Source organism: Loxodonta africana, chromosome 25, assembly GCF_030014295.1.
Source record: "Loxodonta africana isolate mLoxAfr1 chromosome 25, mLoxAfr1.hap2, whole genome shotgun sequence".
In the NCBI taxonomy this organism is placed as follows: Eukaryota; Metazoa; Chordata; class Mammalia; order Proboscidea; family Elephantidae; genus Loxodonta; species Loxodonta africana.
Window position 1 is genome coordinate 64,907,649 of NC_087366.1, and position 23,914 is coordinate 64,931,562.

Sequence of the window (23,914 nt, forward strand, 5' to 3'; positions counted from 1 at the left end):
GAAAAAATAAATGCATCTTAAAGCCTTTCATTGTTGTATTTGTTACTTTATTTCCACTCTGGATTCAAAGTTCATTCACTGAAGCACGAACGCATGCAGGGAACCACTTCAGGAGACAAGGTATAATTATCTAATTTCAGCTTGTCTCAAGTTTTAACAGGCCAGTAAAAGTAGTCAAGTGATAGACGAACTGGCCCAACTGGCTTCTATATCCAAGTCTCAGTTACCTTGCTCAAAACCTTCCTCCCTTAAACAATTGAAAAATACTGACCAGAAAGACAGAGTACTATGCTAATATGGCTACAGTCAAAAAGTTTTCAAAAACTGTGTATACAGTCTGTGTAGAGGGGGGCTGAAGTACACCCAGCATTTCTCAAAGAGAAGTAAAAATAAATAGTCTAATCAGTTCTTGATAACCCATAACTCCTCAAAGCTGTTAATTACAGAACATCGTAACTTACAGAGTAACCAAAAACCGAACCCACTGCCGTCGAGTCGACTGCAACTCACAGCGACCCTGTATGACAGAGTGCACCTGCCCCATAGTTTCCAAGGAGTGCCCGGTGGATCTGAACCGCTGACCTTTTGGGTAGTAGCCGTTAAACTTAAGAGTAAACAAAAAAAAACTTAAGAGTAGTGACTCTTATAAATCTAGCTCTGACACAAATTCGAACAGTTCGTTTTGTCTTGTTTCTTAGTACTCATTCATAAAACTAGTGCTCTCAAGTTATTTCTTTAGTAAAAAAATTCCTTACTTAAAAAAGATGGGGGAAATCAGCACTAAAAGGGAGAAACCAAAGAAGACCAGTGATGCATTTTTGTATCAGAGGATCTTAATAAATAAAGATTCCCGCGTTCAAGGTTCTTAGAGAAACCTACGTTCAATACTGGCCTACTTGCCCAGGACCCAAAAGAAACGAGTCTATCTCGGTGAGGCTCTCAATTATAGATATTTCTCATTAACACTGTTAGAAAATAACTTTGCTTTACTGCAGGCAACACACATACTATTGAGGAAGAATCAATAACTAATTGAGATGATCAAGCTATTAGTGACTCACAAAAACATAATCTACCTAGGTTTTGGTTTCTTCACCCACAATATGCGAACAAGTTTGGGGCTGTATGTAAACATTACTCAGTTATAGATTATAAAAATGTGAATAACTGCATGACACAAACGGTGTTTTTCTTTAAATCAATTTAATAGCTTTTGCTTCCTTACTTCAGTCAATAAATATTAAAACTGAGCACTGACTGCCTAAATGCTGTACAGGAAGAACTTAGTCACAGTCTAAACACAGAAAACAGGCAATTAAATAACTCTAACCTTATTCAACACTTGTCCCAACATATTTTGTGATCTCCGTCACACATATACCAAGGACATCTTGCCATCTGGTGTACTCAGAAGACATTCCATTGAATAGGGCATAGATAATACCAATTTGGCCAGAAGGCCAAGTGTCCAGCAAACTTTGGACATTTCCTAATGAACAAACTTCAAAGTCTTGGCAGGCCATTAAAGGTTAAAATAATGTAATTAACGTTTAGAATTCATGGAAATTACCAAATGGGCACTCTTCGATTCACACATCCAAAAGCCTATTTGATATTCATAAATAGGTTTCTCAAACTTGAAATTTCCAAAACATAACTCTAGATTTTCCCTCTATGCCTGGTTCTTCTCCAGTGTGCTACTTCTCAGTACTGTACCCCTGTTTATCCAGTTATTCAAAGTAAAACTCCTACAAGTCATTCTTAACTTCTACCTCTCTTCCACCTCCCCTCAATCAGTTCACTAACAAGTATCTAAGATATTCTGGTAGAGGGTCAATGAAAACAAAGGAAACCCTCGATGACATGGACTGATATAAAAACATACTAATGATCATGATGATGATGCAGGGCTGGGCAACGCTTCTTTCCATTATACGTAAGGTCGTCATGAGTTGGAGACCACTCGACAGTAACTAACAACATCATCTAAGACATATCTCAAACACCTTTCTCTCCATCTCGTTGCTACTACTCCAGTCCAAAATTATGTTTCACTGATTAAAAAAAAAAAAATGCATTGGGTAAATCTGGCGCAAAACATCTCTTTAAAGTGTTAAAACGCAAAGATGTCACTTTAAGGACTAAAGTGCGCCTGACCCAAGCCGTGGTGTTTTCAATTGCCTCTTATGCACGTGAAAGCTGGTCGGTGAATAAGGGAGATCAAAGAAGAACTGATGTCTTTGAATTATGGTGTTGGAGAAGAATACTGAATATACCGTGGACTTCCAGAAGAACAAACAAATCGTCTTGGAAGAAGTACAGCCAGAATGCTCATTAGAAGCAAGGATGGCATGGCTTCATCTCACATACTTTGGACGTGTGAGAGTTCAGTCCCTGAAGAAGGACAACACGCTTGGTAAAGTAAGAGGGTCAGCAAAAAAGAGGAAGACCCTCAACAAGATGGACTGACAGAATGGCTGCAACAATGGGCTCAAGCGTAACAACTATTGTGAGCATGGTGCAGGACTGAGCAGTGTTTCATTCTGTTGTTCGTGGGGTCGCTGAGTCGGAACTGACTCGACAGCACCTAACGACAATTGCTCTGTCTTCTAAAAGTCCTGTTCTGTGACAATCCATTATCCACCCAGCAAGCAGAGTGTTTTTAAAAGTGGCCATACTCACTGACTCCACTGTCACAATTTCCATTCACTTCTCAACCTGGTTTCTAGTGTATGAATTCTCTAAAGCATCTCTCAAGTCACCCGTGTTCCCTAAAGACTACCACACCCATGTAAACATTCACTTCTTATTTATTTGACTTGTCCACAGTTCCTCTCCCTGTGACTACCACACCCCCGCCCCTTTTCGAAAGACCCTCTTCCTTTGACTACCTTGTCTCACTCTCTCCTCTCTTCCCTGGCCTCCATTCAAGCCATCTCTCTTGCCTCTTGGCTCCCCCTTCACAGTCTTCTTTTCCGTTGACATCATCTAAATACTGGTGATCTTTGGCCTCTTCTCATTCTATACATTGTCAGTGGGTAGTCACTTCTACTTCCATTACTTCAAATGCCATCTGTAAGCCAGACTCCCAAATTGTTCTCTCTCACAAAGATCTCTCTACTTAGCTTGACATAAATATCTAACTTCCTACCAGATAGCTTCACTTCATATTTCCCACAGTGAGTTTAACCTGTTCAGCAAAGAACCATTATCTCCCCCTCTCAAATCTGATCTTCTCCCCTTTTTCCCTTTGAGTAAACTGCTCTCACACATCCAGTTGACCAAGTCAGATATGCATTATCCTTGACTCTTCTCTTATCAGGTGCTGCCTATGATACCACCCCATCCCCACTTAGATAAGGCCTTCGTAACTGGTGTTACTCCCATTCCCTAATACACTGTACAAACTACCTAATAAACTGTTCACACTACTGTCAGATATAAATGCAGTAAAAAGCTCACCCATTCTTCAACGGGGCATTGAGACTATGATCTAGACCCCAGCTATGGCTCCAGTCTCTTCTCTAGCAGTTTCCTTGTTACACTCTGTATCAAAGCCACACAGACCGCTCACAGTGGCCAGAACACAGTAAGTTCACTTACCTCTGAGTCTGCGCATGTTGTCACTCTAGGTGGACGTCTTAGACCCCATCTGTCTTGGCCTAATATCTTCTGGCCGTTTAGGTTGCAGTTTACCTGTCACTTTTCCAGGAAGCTTTCCCTTCCCATACCAAGACTGCGGTAGACTCCCATACTCCCCCGACTGCGGTAGACTCCCATACTCCCCCGACTGCGGTAGACTCCCATACTCCCCCGACTGCGGTAGACTCCCATACTCCCCCGACTGCGGTAGACTCCCATACTCCCCCGACTGCGGTAGACTCCCATACTCCCCTAGCATCTTAGTGCTTACTCTTAGCACAACACTTATCACACTAACTGAAACTGCCTGCTTATGTGTCTGTACTTCCCACCAAACTACAAGCTCCTAACAGCATTTATCTTCAAAAGAAAAAACCATTCGTAGTTTTATTTACTGGGTAAAGAAAAGTTTTAATCTCCACAATGGTTCATCAAAATTTTAAGGACTATGGTAACCAAGAATAGATTCGACACGTTGAACACTAATGACCGAAGACCAGATGACTTGTAGAATGACATCAAGAACATCATACATGAAGAAAGCAAGAGGTCATTAAAAAGACAGGAAAATTGGAATGGTAAATGTTCACTTGAAGCTTAATAAAAATTAAAAAAAAAAAAACAGGAAAAAAAGAAAAGACCTAAATAGATGTCAGAAGAGACTCTGAGGCTTGCTCTTAAACACCAAGTAGCTACAATAAAAGGAAAAGATGACAACATTAAAGAGCTGAACAGAAAATTTCAAAGGGCGGCTCAAGAAGACAAAGTAAAGTATTATGATGACACGTGCAAAGACTGGAGATAGAAAACCAAAACTGAAAAATGTGCCAAGCATTTCTCAAGCTAAAAGACCTAAAGGAAAAGTCAAAACTGGAGTTGCAATACTGATGGATTCTATGGGGAAAATATTAAGCAACCATGGAAGCATCAAAAGAAGATGGAAGGAATACACAGAGGTCACTATGCCAAAAAGAACTGGTCGATGTTCAACCATTTCAGGAGGTAACGTATGATCAGGAACCGATGGTAGTGAATGAAGAAGTCCAAATTGCACTGAAAGCATTGGCGAAAAACAACACTCCTCGAACTGGCAGAATATCAATTGAGATGTTTCAACAAATGGATGCAGGGCTGGAACTGCTCACTCGTCTATGCCAAGAAATTTGGAACACAGCTAGTTACCTGGCCAAGTAACTGGAAGAGATCCGTATTTATGCCTATTCCTAAGAAAGGTGATCCAACTGAATGCTGAAATTATCGAACAATATCATTAATTGTCACATCCAAGCAAAATTTTGCTGAAGATATTCAAAAGTAGCTGCAGCGGTATATTGACAGGGACTGCCAGAAATTGAAGCTGGATTGAAAAGAGGACGTGGAACCAGGGATATCACTGCTGATGTCAGGTGGATCCTGGCTGAAAGCAGAGAATACCATAAAGAGGTTTACCTGTGTTTTATTGACTATTCTAAGGCATTCAACTGTGTAGATCATAACAAATTATGGATAAAATTGCAAAGAATGGGAATTCTGGAACACTTAATTGTGCTCATAAGGAACCTGTACATAGATCAAGGTGCAGTTGTTCAAACAGAACAAGGGGACACTGTATGGTTTGAAGTCAGGTAAGGTGTGCATCAGGCTTGTATCCTTTCACCATACCTATTCAATCTGTATGCTGAGAAAATAATCCAAGAAGCTGGACTACGTGAGGAAGGGCGGAGGCATCAGAGTTGGAGGAAGACTCATTAACAATCTGCGTTATGCAGATGACACAACCTTGCTTGCTGAAAGTGAAGAGGACTGGAAGCACTTACTAATGAAGATCAAAGACCACAGCCTTCAGTATGGCTTGCACCTCAACATAAAGAAAACAAAAATCCTCACAATTGGACCAAAAAGCAACATCATGATAAACAGAGAAAAGACTGAAGTTGTCAAGGATTTCATTTTACTTGGATCCACAATCAAGACCCATGGAAGTAGCAGTCAAGAAATCAAATGACACACTGCATTGAGCAAACTGGCTGTAAGAGATCTCTTCGAAGTGTTAAAAACCAGAGATGTCACCTTGAGGACTAAGGTGCACCTGACCCAAGCCATGGCGTCTTCAACCACCTCATATGGCTGCGAAAGCTGGGCAATGAATAAGGAAGACCAAAGAGGAATTAATGCCTTTGAATTGTGGTGTTGGCAAAGAATACTGAATACACCACGGACTGCCAAAAGAACAAACAAATCTGTCTTGGAAGAAGTACAACTGGAATGCTCCTTGGAAGCAAGGATGGAGAGACTGTGTCTCACATACTTTGGACACGTTGTCAGGAGGGATCAGTCCCTGGAGAAGGACATTATGTTTGGTAGAGCAGATGGTCAGCAAAAAAGAGGAAGACCCTCAAAGAGATGGACTGACACAGTGGTTACAACGATGGGCTCAGGCAGAGCAACAATTGTGAGGATGGCACAGGACTGGGCAGTGTTTCGTTCTGTTGCCCATAGGGTCACTATGAGTCGGACCTGACTGACTGGACAGCACCTAATAACAACAACGAGGAAACCAAAGAGAGGAAAACAGTACTAGATTTTTAAAAGGAAAGTACGTGTATAGTTTCACAGCAAGTAGAAACAACAAACCCTTCTTCCTTTGGCCAATGAAAAGAAAAATGGTAGTGTAAGTGAAAAAAAAGAAAAACTAGAAACATATTCCTCCAGAAGATACAAAATCTGTTTGACTTGTAGCTTCAACAGATGTTTTTATGTATCTCTTTAAAAGTTTGAAAATTTCTGTTGGGGGGTAGGACACACCCAGCTATGCTAATCAAAATTCAGGGGTTACAACTAAAACCGTCTCACCCTATTCACTTCAGTAATTTACAGGCATGCGATTAACAGTAAATTTAATAATTATCACTTTCTGAAACAGCTACAGGTCTAGAATATCCTTTACCTACGAATGAGTGAAGCAAAGACAAAACCAATTAAAGACAAAAGTTATAATTTCTGTTTAAAATTTGATATTCCTGAACTACAAATTCCAAGCCCGCTCATTGAAAAATTCTTGTTTCAGACATTTAACCTCTTTAGCTATTACCTATACAGGTCTTTCATTAAGCAAAATATCAGGTTATCTAAGATGTGGGACTAAAGCTTTAAAACTACTTTCCTCTCTACCTTAAAGAAAGCCTCTCTGATGAAATGACAAGATGCCTATCTATTTAGAAGAAAAAGAGTAAAATCAGTCCCCGTGGAGGTTCAACTAGAACGACTGCCAAGGTTCCATTCATCTCTGAGAGGTTCCACCAGATACTACCACCGTAAGGTTATAAACTGTGAGTCAGAATAGACTTGATAGCAATGGGTTTGGTTTTTTTGGGTTTTAAGGTTATAAAAGATGCGATCAGCATCACCATTCCAGCAGGAGGAGTGTGTTCCCAAGAAATCCTTCACTTTCAATATCCAACTAGGAAATGGGTTCTCTGAATTTTATCATGGGAGCCTATTGTATTCATCAAACCACACTGGGAAAAAAAAAAAAAAGAAATACCAGTAGGTTTCTTTAGGAAGCTTAATCAAAATTGGAGGATTTCTTAAATTCACCGTTACTCTCTCATAAGGCCCATAAACAAATTTCTTTAGAGGTGAGTTCAAAAAGATATACATAAAAAGTAGGCTTGAACCTGCTTATTAGCGAATACCCTGCTCCGACAAGCAGAGTTTATTTGTATAAATCTAGCCTGCCACATAAAACTCAGCAAAGCGTTCAGGACCGCTGTCACTTGTGACGCACTACAAGTAACTGCACTTTTAAATCTGTTCCTCACGTCTCTTTCAAGGACATCCTTGTAAACAAAGGCTGTACCTCAAATTTAGAAATCACTGCTAACTACTTATTTTAGTTTATTCAGTTTTTACATACATACACGCATACATGTCCATGTCTGGGAGTCAACCCAGTATTATTTTTCCACATAAATTTACATATTACCTTTTCAAACAATAAATCTATCAATAATGTTACGTGTCACTAACACGTAACATTATTGGTCACTGACAAGAGCAAACAATCCTTCATTTTAAATCTGCATTTACTATTTACTATCAAGTTATTAAAAATCCAGAATTCACTAACTTTAAATAACCTTTAAAGAATTTCAGACATAAATATATTAAAACAAAAACAAAACATTAGAGAATTGGCCTACGAGTTGTTGCTGGTTTTTGTTGAGTCAATTCTGGCTCATGGTGAGGACTGCTCCGTGGAGTTTTCAAGGTTGTGACCCTTCAGAAGCAGACCATCAGGCCTGTCTTTCGAGGCACCTCTGGGTGGGTTCGAACCACCAACCTTTCAGTTAGTAGTCAAGCATTTAACTGTAAGTAGCATAAACATCACCGAAAGAGGCACAATCAATAACTGGATAAGGAAGTAGGTGACTAGAAGACAACCATTAAGTAATTTCTTCATTAAAATAACGACCGTTTACATGACCGCATTTATGATGCAAAGAATAACTGTATTTGGAACCTATTATGGATTAAATTGTGTCCCCTGAAAAGATAAAGTCCCAACCCCTGGTACCTGTGAACCTGGCTTTGTTTGGAAACAGGGTCTTTGAAATGCTATCAATTAACATGAGATTATATAGGAGCAGGCTGGGTCCTAATCCCATCTGGCAGCCTTACAAAAGAAAAGATACAGAGACAGACAGACAAATGAAGGATGCCATATGAGCCCTGGAGCTACCAGGAGCTAGGAGAGCAGCTTGGGTCAGTTTCTCCTTCAAAGTCTCAGATGGGATCCACACAGCGGACACCCTGATCTCAGGCTCCCATCCTCCAGAACTATGAGGCACTCAATTTCTATTCCTATAAGCCACCCAGGGTCTGGTATTTTGTTACAGCTGCTCTAGGAAACTAAAACAGTACTATAATGTGATTTTAAAAAACAGATACTGACTTCTGCTTTCACAAAAAGTTTACTATCTCACTATGGAGAAACAGCACCACTATATAACTGAACACTGACTCACACATCCACAAACACACATTCAAATTGTTAGGAGAAAGGTCAACTACAAGACAGGGATAGGGTAGGTAAGTAGCCTCAGGTTCTCAACGCCCTATCTTAGATAAAGAGTTATGGTCAAAATTAAGTAAGATAACACATGCAAAAACATGCTGGAGAAAAAAAAAATCTTTCTTTTTCAGTAATGCTTTACTTATCCAGGGCTTCTTTCTCTTCCATATGAAGTTGGTGATTTGTTTCTCCATCTCATTAAAAAATGTCGTTGGCAAATATTGTATAAGACCACTATTATAAGATCTTGAGAAATAGTATAAACTGAGAAGAACACATACTTTTGTGGTTACAAGGGGGGGAGGGAGGGAGGGTAGGAGAGGATTATTTACTGATTAGTTAGTAGATAAGAACTACTTTAGGTAAAGGGAAGGACAACTACTCAATACATGAAGGTCAGCTCAAATGGACTGGACCAAAAGCAAAGAAGTTTCCAGGATAAACTGAACGCTTCAAAGGTCAGCGGAGCAAGGGCGGGGGTTTGGGGACTATGGCTAAAGGGGAATTCTAAGTCAATTGGCAAAATAATACTATTATGAAAACATTCTGCATCTCATTTTGAAATGTGGCGTCTGGGGTCTTAAATGCTAACAAGCGGCCATCTAAGATGCATCAATGGGTCTCAACCCACCTGGATCAAAGGAAAATGAAGAACACCAAGGTCACACGACAACTATGAGCCCAAAAGACAGAAAGGGCCACGTGAACCAGAGACTTACATCATCCTGAGACCAGAAGAACTAGATGGTGCCCGGCCACAACCGATGACTGCCCTGACAGGGAGCACAACAGAGAACCCCTGAGGGAGCAGGAGATCAGTGGGATGCAGACCCCAAATTCTCATAAAAAGACCAGACTTAATGGTCTGACTGAGACTAGAGGAATCCCGGCAGTCATGGTCCCCAAACCTTCTGTTGGCCCAGGACAGGAACCATTCCAAAGACAGCTCATCAGACATGGAAGGGACTGGACAATGGATTGGAGAGAGATGCTGACGAAGAGTGAGCTACTTGTATCAGCTGGACACTTGAGACTGTGTTGGCATCTCCTGTCTGGAGTGGGGATGGGAGGGTAGAGAGGGTTAGAAACTGGCAAAATTGTCACGAAAGGAAAGACTGGAAGGGCTGACTCATTAGCGGGAGAGTAAGTGGGAGTATGGAGTAAGGTGTATATAAGCTTATATGTGACAGACTGACTTGATTTGTAAACATTCACTTAAAGCTCAATAAAAATTATTAAAAAAAAAAATGTCGTTGGGCTAGCAAGTGGCCATCTAAGATGCATCAATGAGTCTCAACCCACCTGGACCAAGGGAGAATGAAGAACACCAAGCTCACAATGTAATTATGAGCACAAGAGACAGAAAGGGCTACACAAACTAGAGACTACATCTGGAGACCAGAAGAACTAGATGTTGCCCGACCACAAACGATGACTGCCCTGACAGGGAACACAACAGAGAACCCCTGAGGGAGCAGGAGAACAGTGGGATGCAGACGCCAAATTCTCATAAAAGGACCAGACTTAATGGTCTGACTGAGACTAGAAGGACCCCGGCGGTCAGGGTCCACAAACCTTCTGTTGGCCCAGGACAGGAGCCGTTCCCGAAGCCACTCGTCAGACACAGATTGGACTGGACAATGGGTCGGAGAAAGATGCTGATGAGGAGTGAGCTACTTGTACTACGTGGATGCTTGAGACTATGTTGGCATCTCCTGTCTGGAGGGGAGATGGGAGGGTAGAGGGGGGTAGAAACTGACAAAATGGTCATGAAAAGAGAGGCTGGAAGGAGGGTGCAGGCTAACTCATTAGGGGGAGAGTAAATGGGAGTACGTAATAAGGTGCATATAGGTTTATACGTGAAAGACTGACTTGATTTGTAAACTTTCACTTAAAGCACAATAAAAATTATTTTTAAAAAAAGTCACTGGAATTTGGTTTGGAATTCCATTGTATATATAGATGGCTTTTAGTAGAACAGACATTTTTACGATGTTAAGTCTTCCTATCCATGAGCAAGGTACATTTTTCCACTTATGTACCTCTCTTTTGGTTTCCTGCAGTACCACCTTGTAGTTTTCTTTGTGTAGGTCTTTTACATCTCTGGTAAGATTTATTCCGAAGTATTTTATCTTCTTGGGGGCTACTGTGAATGGTATTGATTTGGTGATTTCCTCTTCGATTTTCTTTTTGTTGGTGTAGAGGAATCCAACTGATTTTTGTATGTTTATCTTGTAACCTGATATTCTGCTGAACTCTTCTATTAGTTTCAGTAGTTTTTTTTTTTTTTTTTTTTTGAGGATTCTTTAGGGTTTTCTGTGTATAAGCTCATGTCATCTACAAATAGAAATAATTTTACTTCTTCCTTACCAATCTGGATGCCCTTTATTTCTTTATCTAGCCTAAATGCTCTGGCTAGAACCTCCAGCACAATGATTAATAAGAGCGGTGATAAAGGGTATTCTTGTCTGATTCCCGTTCTCAAGGGGAATTCCTTCAGACTCTCTCCATTAAGGATGATGTTGGCTATTGGCTTTGTATAAATGCCCTTTGTTATGCTGAGGAATTTTCCTTCTATTACTACTTTGCTGAGAGTCCTTATCATGAATGGGTGTTGAACTTTGTCAAATGCCTTTTCTCCATCAATTGATAATATCATGTGGTTGTCTTTTATTTATATGGTAAAAAAAAAAAAAAAATCCAAACCAAACCTGCTGCCGTCGAGTAGATTCCGACTCACAGCAACCCTATAGGGTAGAGAACTGCCCCACAGAGTTTCCAAGGAGCATCTGGCGCATTCGAACTGCTGACCGTTTGGTTAGCAGCTGTAGCACTTAACCACTACGCCACCAGGGTTTCCATTTATATGGTGGGTTACATTAATTGTTTTTCCAATACTGAACCATCCTCGCATACCTGGTATAAATCCCACTTGGTCATGGTGAATTTTTTTTTTTTTTGGTATGTTGTTGAATTCTATCAGCTAGAGTTTTGTTCAGGATTTTTGCATCTACGTTCATGAGAGATATATAGGCCTGTAATTTTCTTTTTTTGTGGTGTCTTTTTTTTTTTTTTTTAGCAGGTTTTGGTATCAGGGTCATGCCAGCTTCACAGAATGAGTTAGGGAGCATTCTGTACTCTATGCTTTGAAATACCTTTAGTGGTAGTGGTGTTAACTCTTCTCTGAAAGTTTGGTAGAACTCTGCAGTGAAGCTGTCAGGGCCAGGGCTTTTTTTTTTGTTGGGAGTTTTTTGATTACCTTTTCATCAATCTCTTTTTTTGTTACGGGTCTATTTAGTTGTTCTACTTCTGTCTGTTTTAGTTTAGGTACGTAGTGTGTTTCCAGGAATTCATTTCTTCTAGGTTTTCAAATTTGTTAGAGAACATTTTTTCATAGTAATCTGATACGATTCTTTTAATTTCAGTTGGGTCTGTTGTGATATGGCCCATCTCATTTCTTATTCAGGTTCTTTGTTTCCTTTCCTGTATTTCTTTAGTCAGTCTGGCTAATGGTTTATCAATTTTGTTAATTTTTTCAAAGGACCAGCTTTTGGCCTTATTTACTCTTTCAATTGTTTTTCTGTTCTCTAATTCATTTAATTCTGCTCTGATTTTCAAAATTTGTTTTCTCCTGGTATCTGAGGGTTTCTTTTGTTGCTCTCTATTGTTCAAGTTGTAGGGACAGTTCTTTGATTCTGGCTCTTTCTTTTTGTATGTTTGCATTTATTGATATAAACTGACCTCTGAGCACTGCTTTCACTGTGTCCCAAAGGTTCTGACAACATAACAATTTATGTAATTCAACAGTAGTAGTATTAGGTCTAGGTCTTAAAGAAGCAGAAAAACCTATGACTGTAGAGCAGAAATCACCATTACATTCAAAAGTGGCTGGAATCCTCATTTATTATCCTGAATGATAGGATTAAGACCAGGCTAACCTCTATCATATATCTGAATTTTATTTGCCAGCTCAGCCACAGCTCCAAATATCACAAAGAGAATAAAAAATTGACAACCTGGTATCAAATGATAATAACTGGCTTTAATTATGATGACTTTAAACCACACAGTATCTCCTTGTTCTATTCCAACAACTGCCTCTTGGTCTATGTACAGGTTTCTCATGAACACAAGTGTTCTAGAATTCCTGTTCTCTGCAAAATTATCCATAATTTGTTTTAATACACACAGTCAAATGCCTTTGCATACCCAATAAACAGGTAGACAAACATCTTTCTAGTATTCTCTGCTTTCAGCCAGGATCCATCTGACATTAGCAATGATATCCCTCGTTCCACATCCTCTTCTGAATCCAGCTTGAACTTCCGGAAGTCCCCTGTCAATGTACTGCTGCTACTGCTTTTGAGTGATCTTCAGCAAAATTTTACTTGTGTGTGATATTAATGATATTGTTTCATAATTTCCACATTCTGTTGAACCACCTTTCTTTGGAATAGGCACAAATGTGGATCTACACTAGTCAATCGGCCAGCTGTCCTCCAAATTTCTTGACACAGACAAGTGAGCACCTCCACTGCTGTATCCGTTTGTTGAAACATCTCAATAGGTGTTCCGTTGATTCTTGGAGATTTGTTTTTCGCCATTTCCTTCAGTGCAGCTTGGACTTCTTAAGTACCATCGGTTCTTCATCATATGCTATGTCCTGAAATGGCTGAACATCAGCCAATTCTTTTTGGTACCCGTAAAAACCCATACAGTGACTGTGTATTCCTTCCGTGTTGTTTTGATGCTTCCTGTGTCGTTCAATATTTTCCCCATGTTGTCTTTGCTGTTAGGTGCCGTTAAGTCGGTTCCGACTCATAGCGACCCTATGTACCACAGAACGAGACACTGCCTGGTCCTTTGCCAGGCTCACAATCGTTGTTATGCTTGAGCCCATTGTTGTAGCCACTGTGTCAATCCATCTTATTGAGGGTCTTGATCTTTCCTGCTGACCCTCTACCAAGCACGATGTCCTTCTCCAGGAACTGATCTGTCCTGACAGTATGTCCAAAGTATGTAAGACGCAGCCTCGCCATCCTTGCTTCCGAGGAGCATTCTGGTTGTACTTTCCAAGACAGATTTGTTCGTTCTTTTGGCAGTCCATAGTTTATTCAGTATTCTTTGCCAACACCACAATTTAAAAGCATCAATTCTTCTTCAGTCTTCCTTATTCACTGTCCAGATTTGGCGTGCACATGATGAAATTGAAAATACCATGGCTTGGGTCAGGAGCACCTTAGTCTTCAGGGTGACATCTTTGCTTTTCATTTTCCCCATAGAATCCTTCAGTATTGCAACTCAAGGCTTGAGTTTTTTTCTTCAGTTCTTTCAGCTTAAGAAATGACAAGTGTGTTGTTCCCTTTTGGTTTTCTAACTTCAGGTCTTTTCACATTTTATTTTAATACTTTGCCTTCTTGAGCTGCCCTTTGAAAACTTTTCAACTCTTTTACTTCATCATTTTTTCTATTCACTTTAGCTACTCCATGTTCAAGGGCAGTTTCAGAGTCTCTGCTGATATCCATTTTGGTCTCTTCTTTCTTTCCTGTCTTTTTAACAACCTTCTGCTTTCTTCATGTATGATGTCCTTGATGCAATTCCACAACTCCTCTGGTCTTTGGTCATTAGTGTTCAATACGTCAAATCTATTCTTCAGATGGTCTCTAAATTCAGTTGGGATATGGTTCTCGTGGACTTGCTCTAATTTTCTTCAGCTTCAACTTGAACCTGCATATGAGCAGCTGATGGTCTGTTCCACAGTCAGCCTCTAGCCTTGTTCTAACAGATGAAATTGAGCTTCTCCATTGTCTCTTTCAACAGATGTAGTTAATTTGATTCCTGTGTATTCCATCTGGCGAGGTCCATGTGTATAGTTACCGTTTATGTTGTTGAAAAAGGCTATTTGCAATGAATAAGTCACTGGTCTTAAAAAATTCTATCACGCAATCTCTGTCATCATTTCTGTCACCAAGGCCGTATTTTCCAATTACTGATTTTTCTTCTTTGATTCTGACTTTCACATTCCAATCATCAGTAATTATCAATGCATCTTGATCGCAAGTTTGATCAAATTTCAAGACTGCAGAATTTGGTAAAAATCTTCTGCATGGTTTACAGTCAGGAAAAGTGTGGGTCAGGGTTGTATCCTTTCACCATACTTATTCAATCTGTATGCTGAGCAAATAATCCAAGAAGCTGAACTGTACAAAGAAGAACAGGGCATCAAGATTGGAGGAAGACTTATTAACAACCTGCATTATGCAGATGACACAACCTTGCTTGCTGAAAGTGAAGAGGACTGGAAGCACTTACTGATGAAGATCAAAGATCACAACCTTCAGTATGGATTATACCTCAACATAAACAAAAATCCTCACACCTGGACCAATAAGCAACATCATAATAAATGAAAAAAAATATTGAAGTTTTGAAGGATTTCATTTTACTTGGATCCACAATCAATGCCCATGGAAGCAGCAGTCAAGAAATCAATTGCATACTGCACTGGGCAAATCTGCTGCAAAAAAACCCCTTTAAAGCTTAAAAAGCAAAGATGTCACTTTGGGAACTAAGGTACGCCTGACCCAAGTCATGGTATTTTCAACAGCATCATATGCATGTGGAAACTGGATAATTAGTTAGGAAGACTAAAGAAGAATCGATGCCTTCGAATTGTGGCACTGGTGAAGAACACTGAATATATTATGGACTGCCAGAACAAACACATCTGTCTTGGAAGAAGTATGGACAGAATGCTCCTCAGAAGCAACGATGGCAAGACTTCATCTCATATAAAGGGACCAGTCTCTAGAGAAGGATACCACGCTTGGTAAAGTAGAGGGTCAGCAAAAAAGAGAAAGACCCTCAATGAGATAGACTGACATAATGGCTGCAACTATGGGCTCAAGCATAACAAGGATTGTATGGATGGCACAGAACCAGGCAGTGTTTTGTTCTGTTGTACACAGGGTGACTGTGAATTGGACCTGACTTGACTGCACCTAACACCACCAATTATGATGACTACAGCGAAATCCAATAGATACAATCACCTCAAACCACACACACACACACACAAAAGAAACTCACTGCCATCGAGTTGATTCTGACTGATGGCAACCCTGTAGGACAGAGCAGAACTGCCCCAAAGGGTTTGCAAGAACGTAAATCTTCACAGAAGCAGGTTGCCACACAGGAGAGGATTAACCAGTAAGCAAGGTACACAGGGGCTTAATTACGCTTACTTTCTAATCTGTAACGCACGACTTTACACTGGTTTCACCTCATAATACCTAAAACTCCAGAATGTAACGCCAGCATTATCCCCTTCAGGATCTCAACTGATTAGCCACAGGGGGCAGCAAAGTTAAGGGAATGGGAAGTAAATAGCAGGAGGTGATAAGAGGGCATGAAATGTTAACAGGCTGGGTAATGAGCCATGAGTATGAGAGAAAAGGCCAAAGTCTCAATTAATGAATTAAATCAATAGACAGATAGTGCTAAACCAGTGATTCTCAACCCTGGCTGTGCATGAGAAGCACCTGGGGACCTTTTATACCGACAAATGCATAGGTCCTACTGTAACCAATTAATTTAGAATCTTTTGGGTGGAGCCCAGACATTGATTTTTTTTTTAGAGCTCTCCAAGTGTACAGTCAGTGTTAAGAACCATAGTGTTAAACAAATAAGAATAAACGACTCTGTACCCCTAGCTGTTTATAATTTTAAAAGTTAAATTTAAAACATGAAGCCCAAAGATCTATTGTTTTTGTTGATAAGCAGTCTTTGATCCATAGACAGGCAATAACTCATAAAACACTCATTCATTTTTATGAATTTATCAAGGGAAAATGTTCGTCTTGCAGGTAAAGATGATTAAACTGAACTTCAAAAGGGTTAAACAACGAGCCCAAAGCAACTGTGAGTATAAACAATGAAGGAAGAAAACTTAGTCTCCTATTTACGGAACTGTGTTCTAGTCCAGTGATCACACCATTTTACTAAACACACTTTACTGGATTATCACTTTATTCAATTAGACACTTCATAAAATAATCCAATATTTAAGAATCATAGACAATAATAAAATGAAGAGAAAAAAGAAAAATGATCCTGAGTAGGAATTCTGAAGATGTTAAAGACCTAAGCAGTAAAGTTCTTCCTTCATATGAAAACTGGCAGTGGACCCAAGAACTTTACACTATTTGGCAATTTCTCTACATTTTACAAAAGTAAAATAAAAAAATTTTAAATTAAAAATAAGTCTTCCTAGAAAATAGTCCTAAAATGATTCAAATGCTCTATCCCTTCGTAAACAAATATTTTTCTTAACATATTCTGATTAACATACTTAACACTTCAGCTTTCCCTTAATGCCACCTGATCACAAAAGGGGTTTGAGGTTTAGATGAACACTGAGAAGACCTATAAACCTTAAAAATTGCATGAGTAATAATCCCCTCCTCCACCTCAAAATGCTGAGCTAGTTGTGAAACTTCAGATTATGTCAGCGTACTTGCTCCACAAGGAGCCCTGGTGGCACAATGGTTAAGTGCCCGGCTGTTAACCAAAAGGTTGGTGGTTTGAACCCACCAGCTGCTCTGCAGAAGACAAGACCTGGAGATCTGCTTCAGTAAAGATTTCAGCCTAGGAAACTCTATAGGGCAGTTCCACCCTGTCCTACTGAGTCAATTCCAACTCGTGGCACTCCATGTGTTACAAAGTAGAACTGCTCCATAGGGTTCTCTTGGCTGTAATCTTCACAGAAGCAGATCACCAGACCTTTCATCCAGGGCACTACCGGGTGGGTTCCAACCGCCAAACTTTTGGTGAGTTTGCTGTTGTTGTACGCCGTTCAGTCAATTCTGACTCACAGTGACCCTAGAGGACAAAGAACTGCCCTGTGGGGTTTCCTAGGCTGCAATATTTAGGGGAGCAGATTGCCAGGTCTTTTCTCCCACAAGAGCCACTGGTGAGTTCGAACGAGCAACCTTTCACTTAGCAGTCGAGCACTTTAACCATCACATCACCAGGGCTCCTTTGTTGGTGAAGAATATTGACAACACCATCAGCTGCCAGAAGAACAAACAAATCTGTCTTGGAAGAAGTACAGCCAGAATGCTCCTTGGAAGCAAGGATGGCAAGACTTTGTCTCACGTACTTTGGACATGTTACCAGGAGGGATCAGTCCCTGGAGAAAGACATCACGATTGGTGAAGTAGAGGGTCAGCAAATAAGAGGAAGGCCCTCGATAAGATGGATTGACACAGTGGCTACAACAATGGACTCAAAACATAGCAATGCTTTTAAGGACGGTGCAGGACCAGGCAGCATTTCATTTTGTACATATGGTTGCTATGAGTTGGAATCGACTAGTTGGCACCTAACAATAGACAAAGGCAAACCTTTTGTGCCACCCAGGGACCTAAAGGACCACATACATCGAGGGGAAAAAAAAACTTCATTTTTTTAAAGATACGCAAGGCACTTCAATCAGCATCGCTGTTCACTGCTCTCAGTTATCTCAAGTGGGACCCGGTTTCTAAGAATGGACCAAAAAAGAATCTGTGTGATACCTGATAAGTTCTTGGCCTCATCTGAAGAGGACTTCAATCTCAAAACCAGTTTCTGTTCTGTGTTATATAATGGCTGTCATCTATGAAAAATGCACATCTATACAATTCTACTGATGGAGTCAATGTCTTTGCATGGCAAAAAATCTATATTTTTCAATATTTTAAAAGCTCTGATTATAAATCATATTTAAAACACTTTAAATATGATTTGCTATTTAAGTAATGCTATTGCGAATCCTTCATTTTAAAAATACTTTAAAGCTGGTGTTTCAAATATCAAAGAGAGTGGGAACTAACATTCTTTGCCTATTTTTAGGTACTTTATATTATTTTCCTTAACCCCCACAATCCTGGAAAGATAGAAGATATTATCCCCATTTTACAAATAAGGAGAATGACTCAAAAAGATTAAAATTTTACCTTTTACTGTGACTGATCTCAAACAGCATGAATAAGTGAAAAAAATAATGAAATTATTTGAACTGGGTCCCAGTGTCAGCTGCAACACGATCCAGACACATTATCACAGGCTTAAACACAACCTGTTTCAACCTCTACTTCCTCGTCAATATAATGGGAATAATACGGGTCTTGAACAAAACATGATGTTCATAAGAACACACTGAGCCGGGGACATTACCCTAGGAGGTGTGAAAAGGCAGGGGATATGCGGACTGAAGGAAACCCTGGTGGCATAGTGGTTAAGTGCTACAACTGCTAACCAAGAGGTCAGCAGTTTGAATCTGCCAGGCACTCCTTGGAAACTCTATGGGGCAGTTCTACTCTGTCCCATAGGGTCGCTATGAGTCAGGATCGACTTGACAGCAGTGGGGTTGGGGTATGGGGATTGAGGATATACATTTTTGGACTCTTTTACTTGTTACGAAGAGCAATAATATTTTTATAACAAAAAATAAAAAGATAAAATAATTTGAAAATGCTAAAATGTTATACAGATATAAGATAACTACTACAGCAGACCAATCCTTCCATAAAGTTAATAAAAAAATAGATTAAACAATAAAAACTTCCTATTGTCTCTAAGAGAGACTTACTAAAAGGTAAAAATCTACTAATTCTTAGTCAACAGGTGAAAACTCTGAAGTGGAAAAATTAAGCCCTACGCTAAAATAAATTAAAATACTGAAAAATGAATGATTACGTGCTCCTGGCTGCTAACCTACAGGTCGGCAGTTCAAATCCACCAGTGCTCCTTAGAAACCCTACTGTCCTTATAGGGTCACTTTGAGCCGGAGTTGACTCGAAGGCAACAAGTTTGGTTTTTTTTGGTTTAGTACCTAGCTCCCAGAGAAGCTTATAGGATTAACGTAACAAGAGATAGTGTTTTGAGAAAAAAAATTAAAGCTATACAGTACGAGGCAGTTTAATTTTTGGGACCCACATAATAGTTTCTCATTTTTTAAAAATCCTTTTAAAAATGCCTGTTTATTAAATTCTTTCTATAACAAAACAGAAAGAGCCCTGGTGGCGCAGTGGTTAAGCACTAGGGTGCTAACTGAATGGCTGACGTTTCAAGCCCACCATCCATTCTGAAGCAAAAAGATAACGGCAATCTGCTTCATGAAGATGACAGCCTTGGAAACCCTATAGGGCAGTTCTACTCTGTCCTATAGGGCCACTATGAGTCGAAATCGACTAGACAACAATGGGCTTTGGGTTTTTTTAATAACAAAACAGGTAATTTATTCTGAACATTTTCACCATGAAAATCCTGCAATCCACTTAGGGAATGATTTTGCAGAAATGAACTTGTTATAGAGGAAAGATTGGATTATTTTGTTCATCCTTACCCATAGTACAGAATGCTTTAAGGAAAACTAGCTGGCACCCTTCCACTTTAGACTCACATGGACAAAGTGTAACATAAGCAGGTTGAAATAAACACTTGAAAGATCTCGGATACACACAGATATCTGAATCACTCCAGAGTAAGACTGTATTTCAGCGCAGAAAGAAAAATTCTCTTTCCGTACACCTACTAGTGAGCTTTTTCCACTGGTTTCTGTTAAGACCACAAATGGAAAAAAAGGGCTACTGACAAGAAACACAACGCTGTGGTGCCAAGTACACTGCCAAACTACCAAGAGAAGCGAAAAAAAATTTTTAAATCACTTTTCAAACATTTTTTGAATCTGAGATAAAAGTAGTTTTTCCTGTTAGTGCGTAATGTGAGTAAGGGTCTTCTTTCTTTAATATATATTTATTTAGAATGCAGAACTTTTCTTATGGAGAATACTATATTTTCACGTAAAACATCTAAAATTAAAGTTTCAATTTACTTTTCTTCTCTTTGTAATAGTGACCAAATACTATAAATAAAAAACTCAATAGCACCTTCAGCTTGTTGAGCCGTATGTCACATAAATTAGGTGATTACTAATCCTGCATGGTTTTGTCAGATTTCCAAAAGTAAAATGTATTAAACCTGCATCTCCTGGCCTGAAACCAACCACGTTTAATATTAAAATAACTTACTAAATAAAGTGGATAAAATATTAATAAGTACCACACTAAAACCAAAACCAAACCAAACCTGTCACCATGGAGTTGATTCTGACTCATTGCGACCCCAATGGACAGCAGAACTGCCCCACAGAGTTTCCAAGGATCACCAGGTAGATTCAAACTGCTCACCGTTTGGCTAGCAACTCTAGGACTTAAACCGTTGCCGTCCTGTTGATTTTGACTCATAGCGACCCTATAGGACAGGGTAGAACTGCCCCACAGAGTTTCCAAAGAGCGCCTGGTGGATTAGAACTGCTGACCTTTTGGTTAGCAGCCATAGCTCTTAACCACTATACCACCAGGGTTTCACAGCACTTACAAGAACCACAACATCTTACTAAAAAACGCTATTAAATATAAAAGAAAAATGCTAGCACTACGTCTTCAAACTGCAAAAATCGACAATTTAATGATAAAATTAATAAAAATAACTATGATATTTCAATTAAGTTAAAAATTTAAAATCCATGAATAACAAAACAAAAAACCCCAAACCCATCACTGTCGAGTTCATTCTAACTCACAGTAACCCTGTAGGAACAGAGTAGAACTATCCCACTGAGTTTCCAAGGAGCAGCTGGTAGATTCAAACTGTCCACCTTTCAGTTGGTAGCTGAGAGTTTTAGCCACCGTGCCACCAGGGCTCCTTTATAGCTCTGACACCACTCAAGAATTAAACTCTTGACAACTTGGCCTACCACTGACTACCAAGTGTTAAGTTTTAACCACTTTTGTGTTCTAAAGAGCAATCAAATGACGAATTTGATGGCAGCTCTTACGCATATCTAAAGTAAAACCTCAAAAGCCAGTTTGATTTGTCTGTAGAATGTCTTTGATTTAGAAGCACCCCAAAAGGTGGAGGGTCTCTGAAGGGTTTCAACTATGATTTGATCTGGGGTTTTCTTTAGACTCCTTGCCAAACTATGGCTGGACACACATGCCCAAAGACAATCAAACTGGCCTTGAAGGGGATGCTGCAGCTTTTTCAATGGACAGAAAATTATGCTGAATATTATGTTTTCGTATGGACCTTTCATTTCCCCGCCTTGGAAAAAGAAACGTTTACCTGTCCAAGGCATTACCATCTATCTGTTCCATCGGCGATGCCTATCTCTTAAGAAGAGGTGTTAAAATTATAAAATGAAGAAAGCAATTCACAAAGAATAAACGAGAACACCAGGAGGCAACATATTTAAAATCCTCTGACCCTGGGGCAAGAGCGAGCGAGTGGAGTGGCAAGTTGTCCCGCAGGCAGCAGCCAGGACGGGGGTCTGACCTCCGGCCCAGCTTACAAGGCCCGGGGCCACGGCGGGCAGGTGAAGGTGTGCACCTTCCACACTCCCCCACTCCCCGGGCATGTCTTCTCGGACGGGAAGGGGGTTGCACCCCTTCTATTATACTTTGGGCTGGAGATCACTTTTACACCTACTAACCCAGTAAATAAAACCTACAATGCTCAGATTTCAGGCTTTCTCTTCATAACTAAATCTAAAGGTGGCTAGCTCTCCCCGGGTGTGCATTAGGGGCACCCAGCGGGCGGGAAGATAGGAGAGGTGGGTGCAGGCGGCTGTGCAGCTGAGCGACTAGCTAAGAGCGGCGGTCGGCGCTGGTGACTGCGAGCCTGGGCGACGGAGGGGCAGGTGCGACCCCAAACGCAGGTGAGGCAGCGCGCAGAAGGAGGAGTGTTTGCTGGGGGGCCTGCCTGCCTCCCCCAACCCGGGAAACGGGGGGCCAGGGAAACAGGAGAGGCAGCACAGCCCGACACAGCCGTCGGAAACAGGGCCGCAGACCCCAGCCCCCGTAGCCCCCCGCGGCCGCCCGGCCCCCCACAGCCCCCCGCAGCCCGCGCGGCGCTCACCTCGGAGCTGGGGCAGGGGGTGCAGCTCCGCCTGGCCGCCCTGGCTGCGGAACTGCGACGAGCCCTGCGAGCGCTTCTGCCGCTGCGCCTTGCGCACCGATTTCCTGGTGAAGCCGTCCACCTTCTCCGCGGCCGAGATGGCGGCGCCGGCAGCCCCCGCCGCCGACGCCATCGCCGCGGCCCTGGTGCGGGGCAGGCCGGCTGCTGCGTGCCCGGATCCGGCGGCGGCGGGCGTGCAGAGCCCGAGCCCGCGCCCTCGCCGTCCGCGCCGCCCTCCGCTCCCGGGGCCGCCGAGCTCCTCCGCGCCGCCGCCGCCGCCTCAGCCGCCTCACGGCCGCATCGCGGTCCCGGGGACTCCGGGCCGGCGGCGGGGAACGAGTTGTGGACTCCGGGCGCGGGGCCCGGGCGGGAAGGGGCCCCAAGTTCGGAGAGCTGAGGCGGGGCCGGGGGTGCGGACGCCGGGCGCTCGCCTCGTCCGCTCAGCCCGGGTCGCACTTCAGTGGCCGCTGCCCGCGCCGCCCGTCCAGCCCGGAGCCGCCTCCCGGGGCGCTGCCATCGCGGGTTCCCTCGGAGCGGCCGCCGCCGTGCCCGCTCTTCCTGTCAGCGCCGACCCCGCATCTCCCGAGGCGCTGACCCGCCGCCGGCCCTCGGCGCGCACTCGTTCCCCGAGCGCCGAGCGGCCGCCCCTCCCTCAGGCGCCCGTGTGCCGCCCACGGAGGAGCCCGGCGACGGCCGCCCCTCCCCCAGGGGCCCGTGTGCCGCCCACGGAGGAGCCCGGCGACGGCCGCCCCTCCCCCAGGGGCCCGTGTGCCGCCCACGGAGGAGCCCGGCGAACGACCGCCCCTCCCTCAGGCGCCCGTGTGCCGCCCACGGAGGAGCCTGGCGACGGCCGCCTCCCCCAGGGGCCCGTGTGCCGCCCACGGAGGAGCCGGGCGAGCGACCCCCCCCTCAGGCGCCCGTGTGCCGCCCACGGAGGAGCCCGGCGACGGCCGCCCCTCCCCCAGGCGCCCGTGTGCCGCCCACGGAGGAGCCCGGCGAGCGACCGCCCCTTCCTCAGGCGCCCGTGTGCCGCCCACGGAGGAGCCCGGCGAACGACCGCTACAACTTGAGCGGCGGTTGCTACAGGGAAGGGCGCGTGTGTCCGTGTGCGCGCGCAGGGGCGCGCGGCTTGGGGGAGGGGCTCCGAGGGAGGGGGCGGGGAGGGGTTTGATTGGCAACTTTCGCGGTGTCCCGCCAGCC

The 23,914-nt window shown here is 42.4% G+C and overlaps 1 protein-coding gene across 1 annotated transcript in view; it reads right to left on the reverse strand.

Moving 5' to 3' along the window:
- The window catches only part of PPP2R5A (protein phosphatase 2 regulatory subunit B'alpha), a 96,472-nt gene extending 73,612 nt beyond the window's left edge, over positions 1-22,860 (reverse strand). The window contains exon 1 of the mRNA XM_064276929.1: positions 22,676-22,860. Within this exon, the coding sequence (XP_064132999.1) occupies positions 22,676-22,847 (172 nt within the window). The 5' untranslated portion in view covers positions 22,848-22,860. The remainder of the gene's footprint in view (positions 1-22,675) is intronic.
- Positions 22,861-23,914: the final 1,054 nt, after the last annotated feature.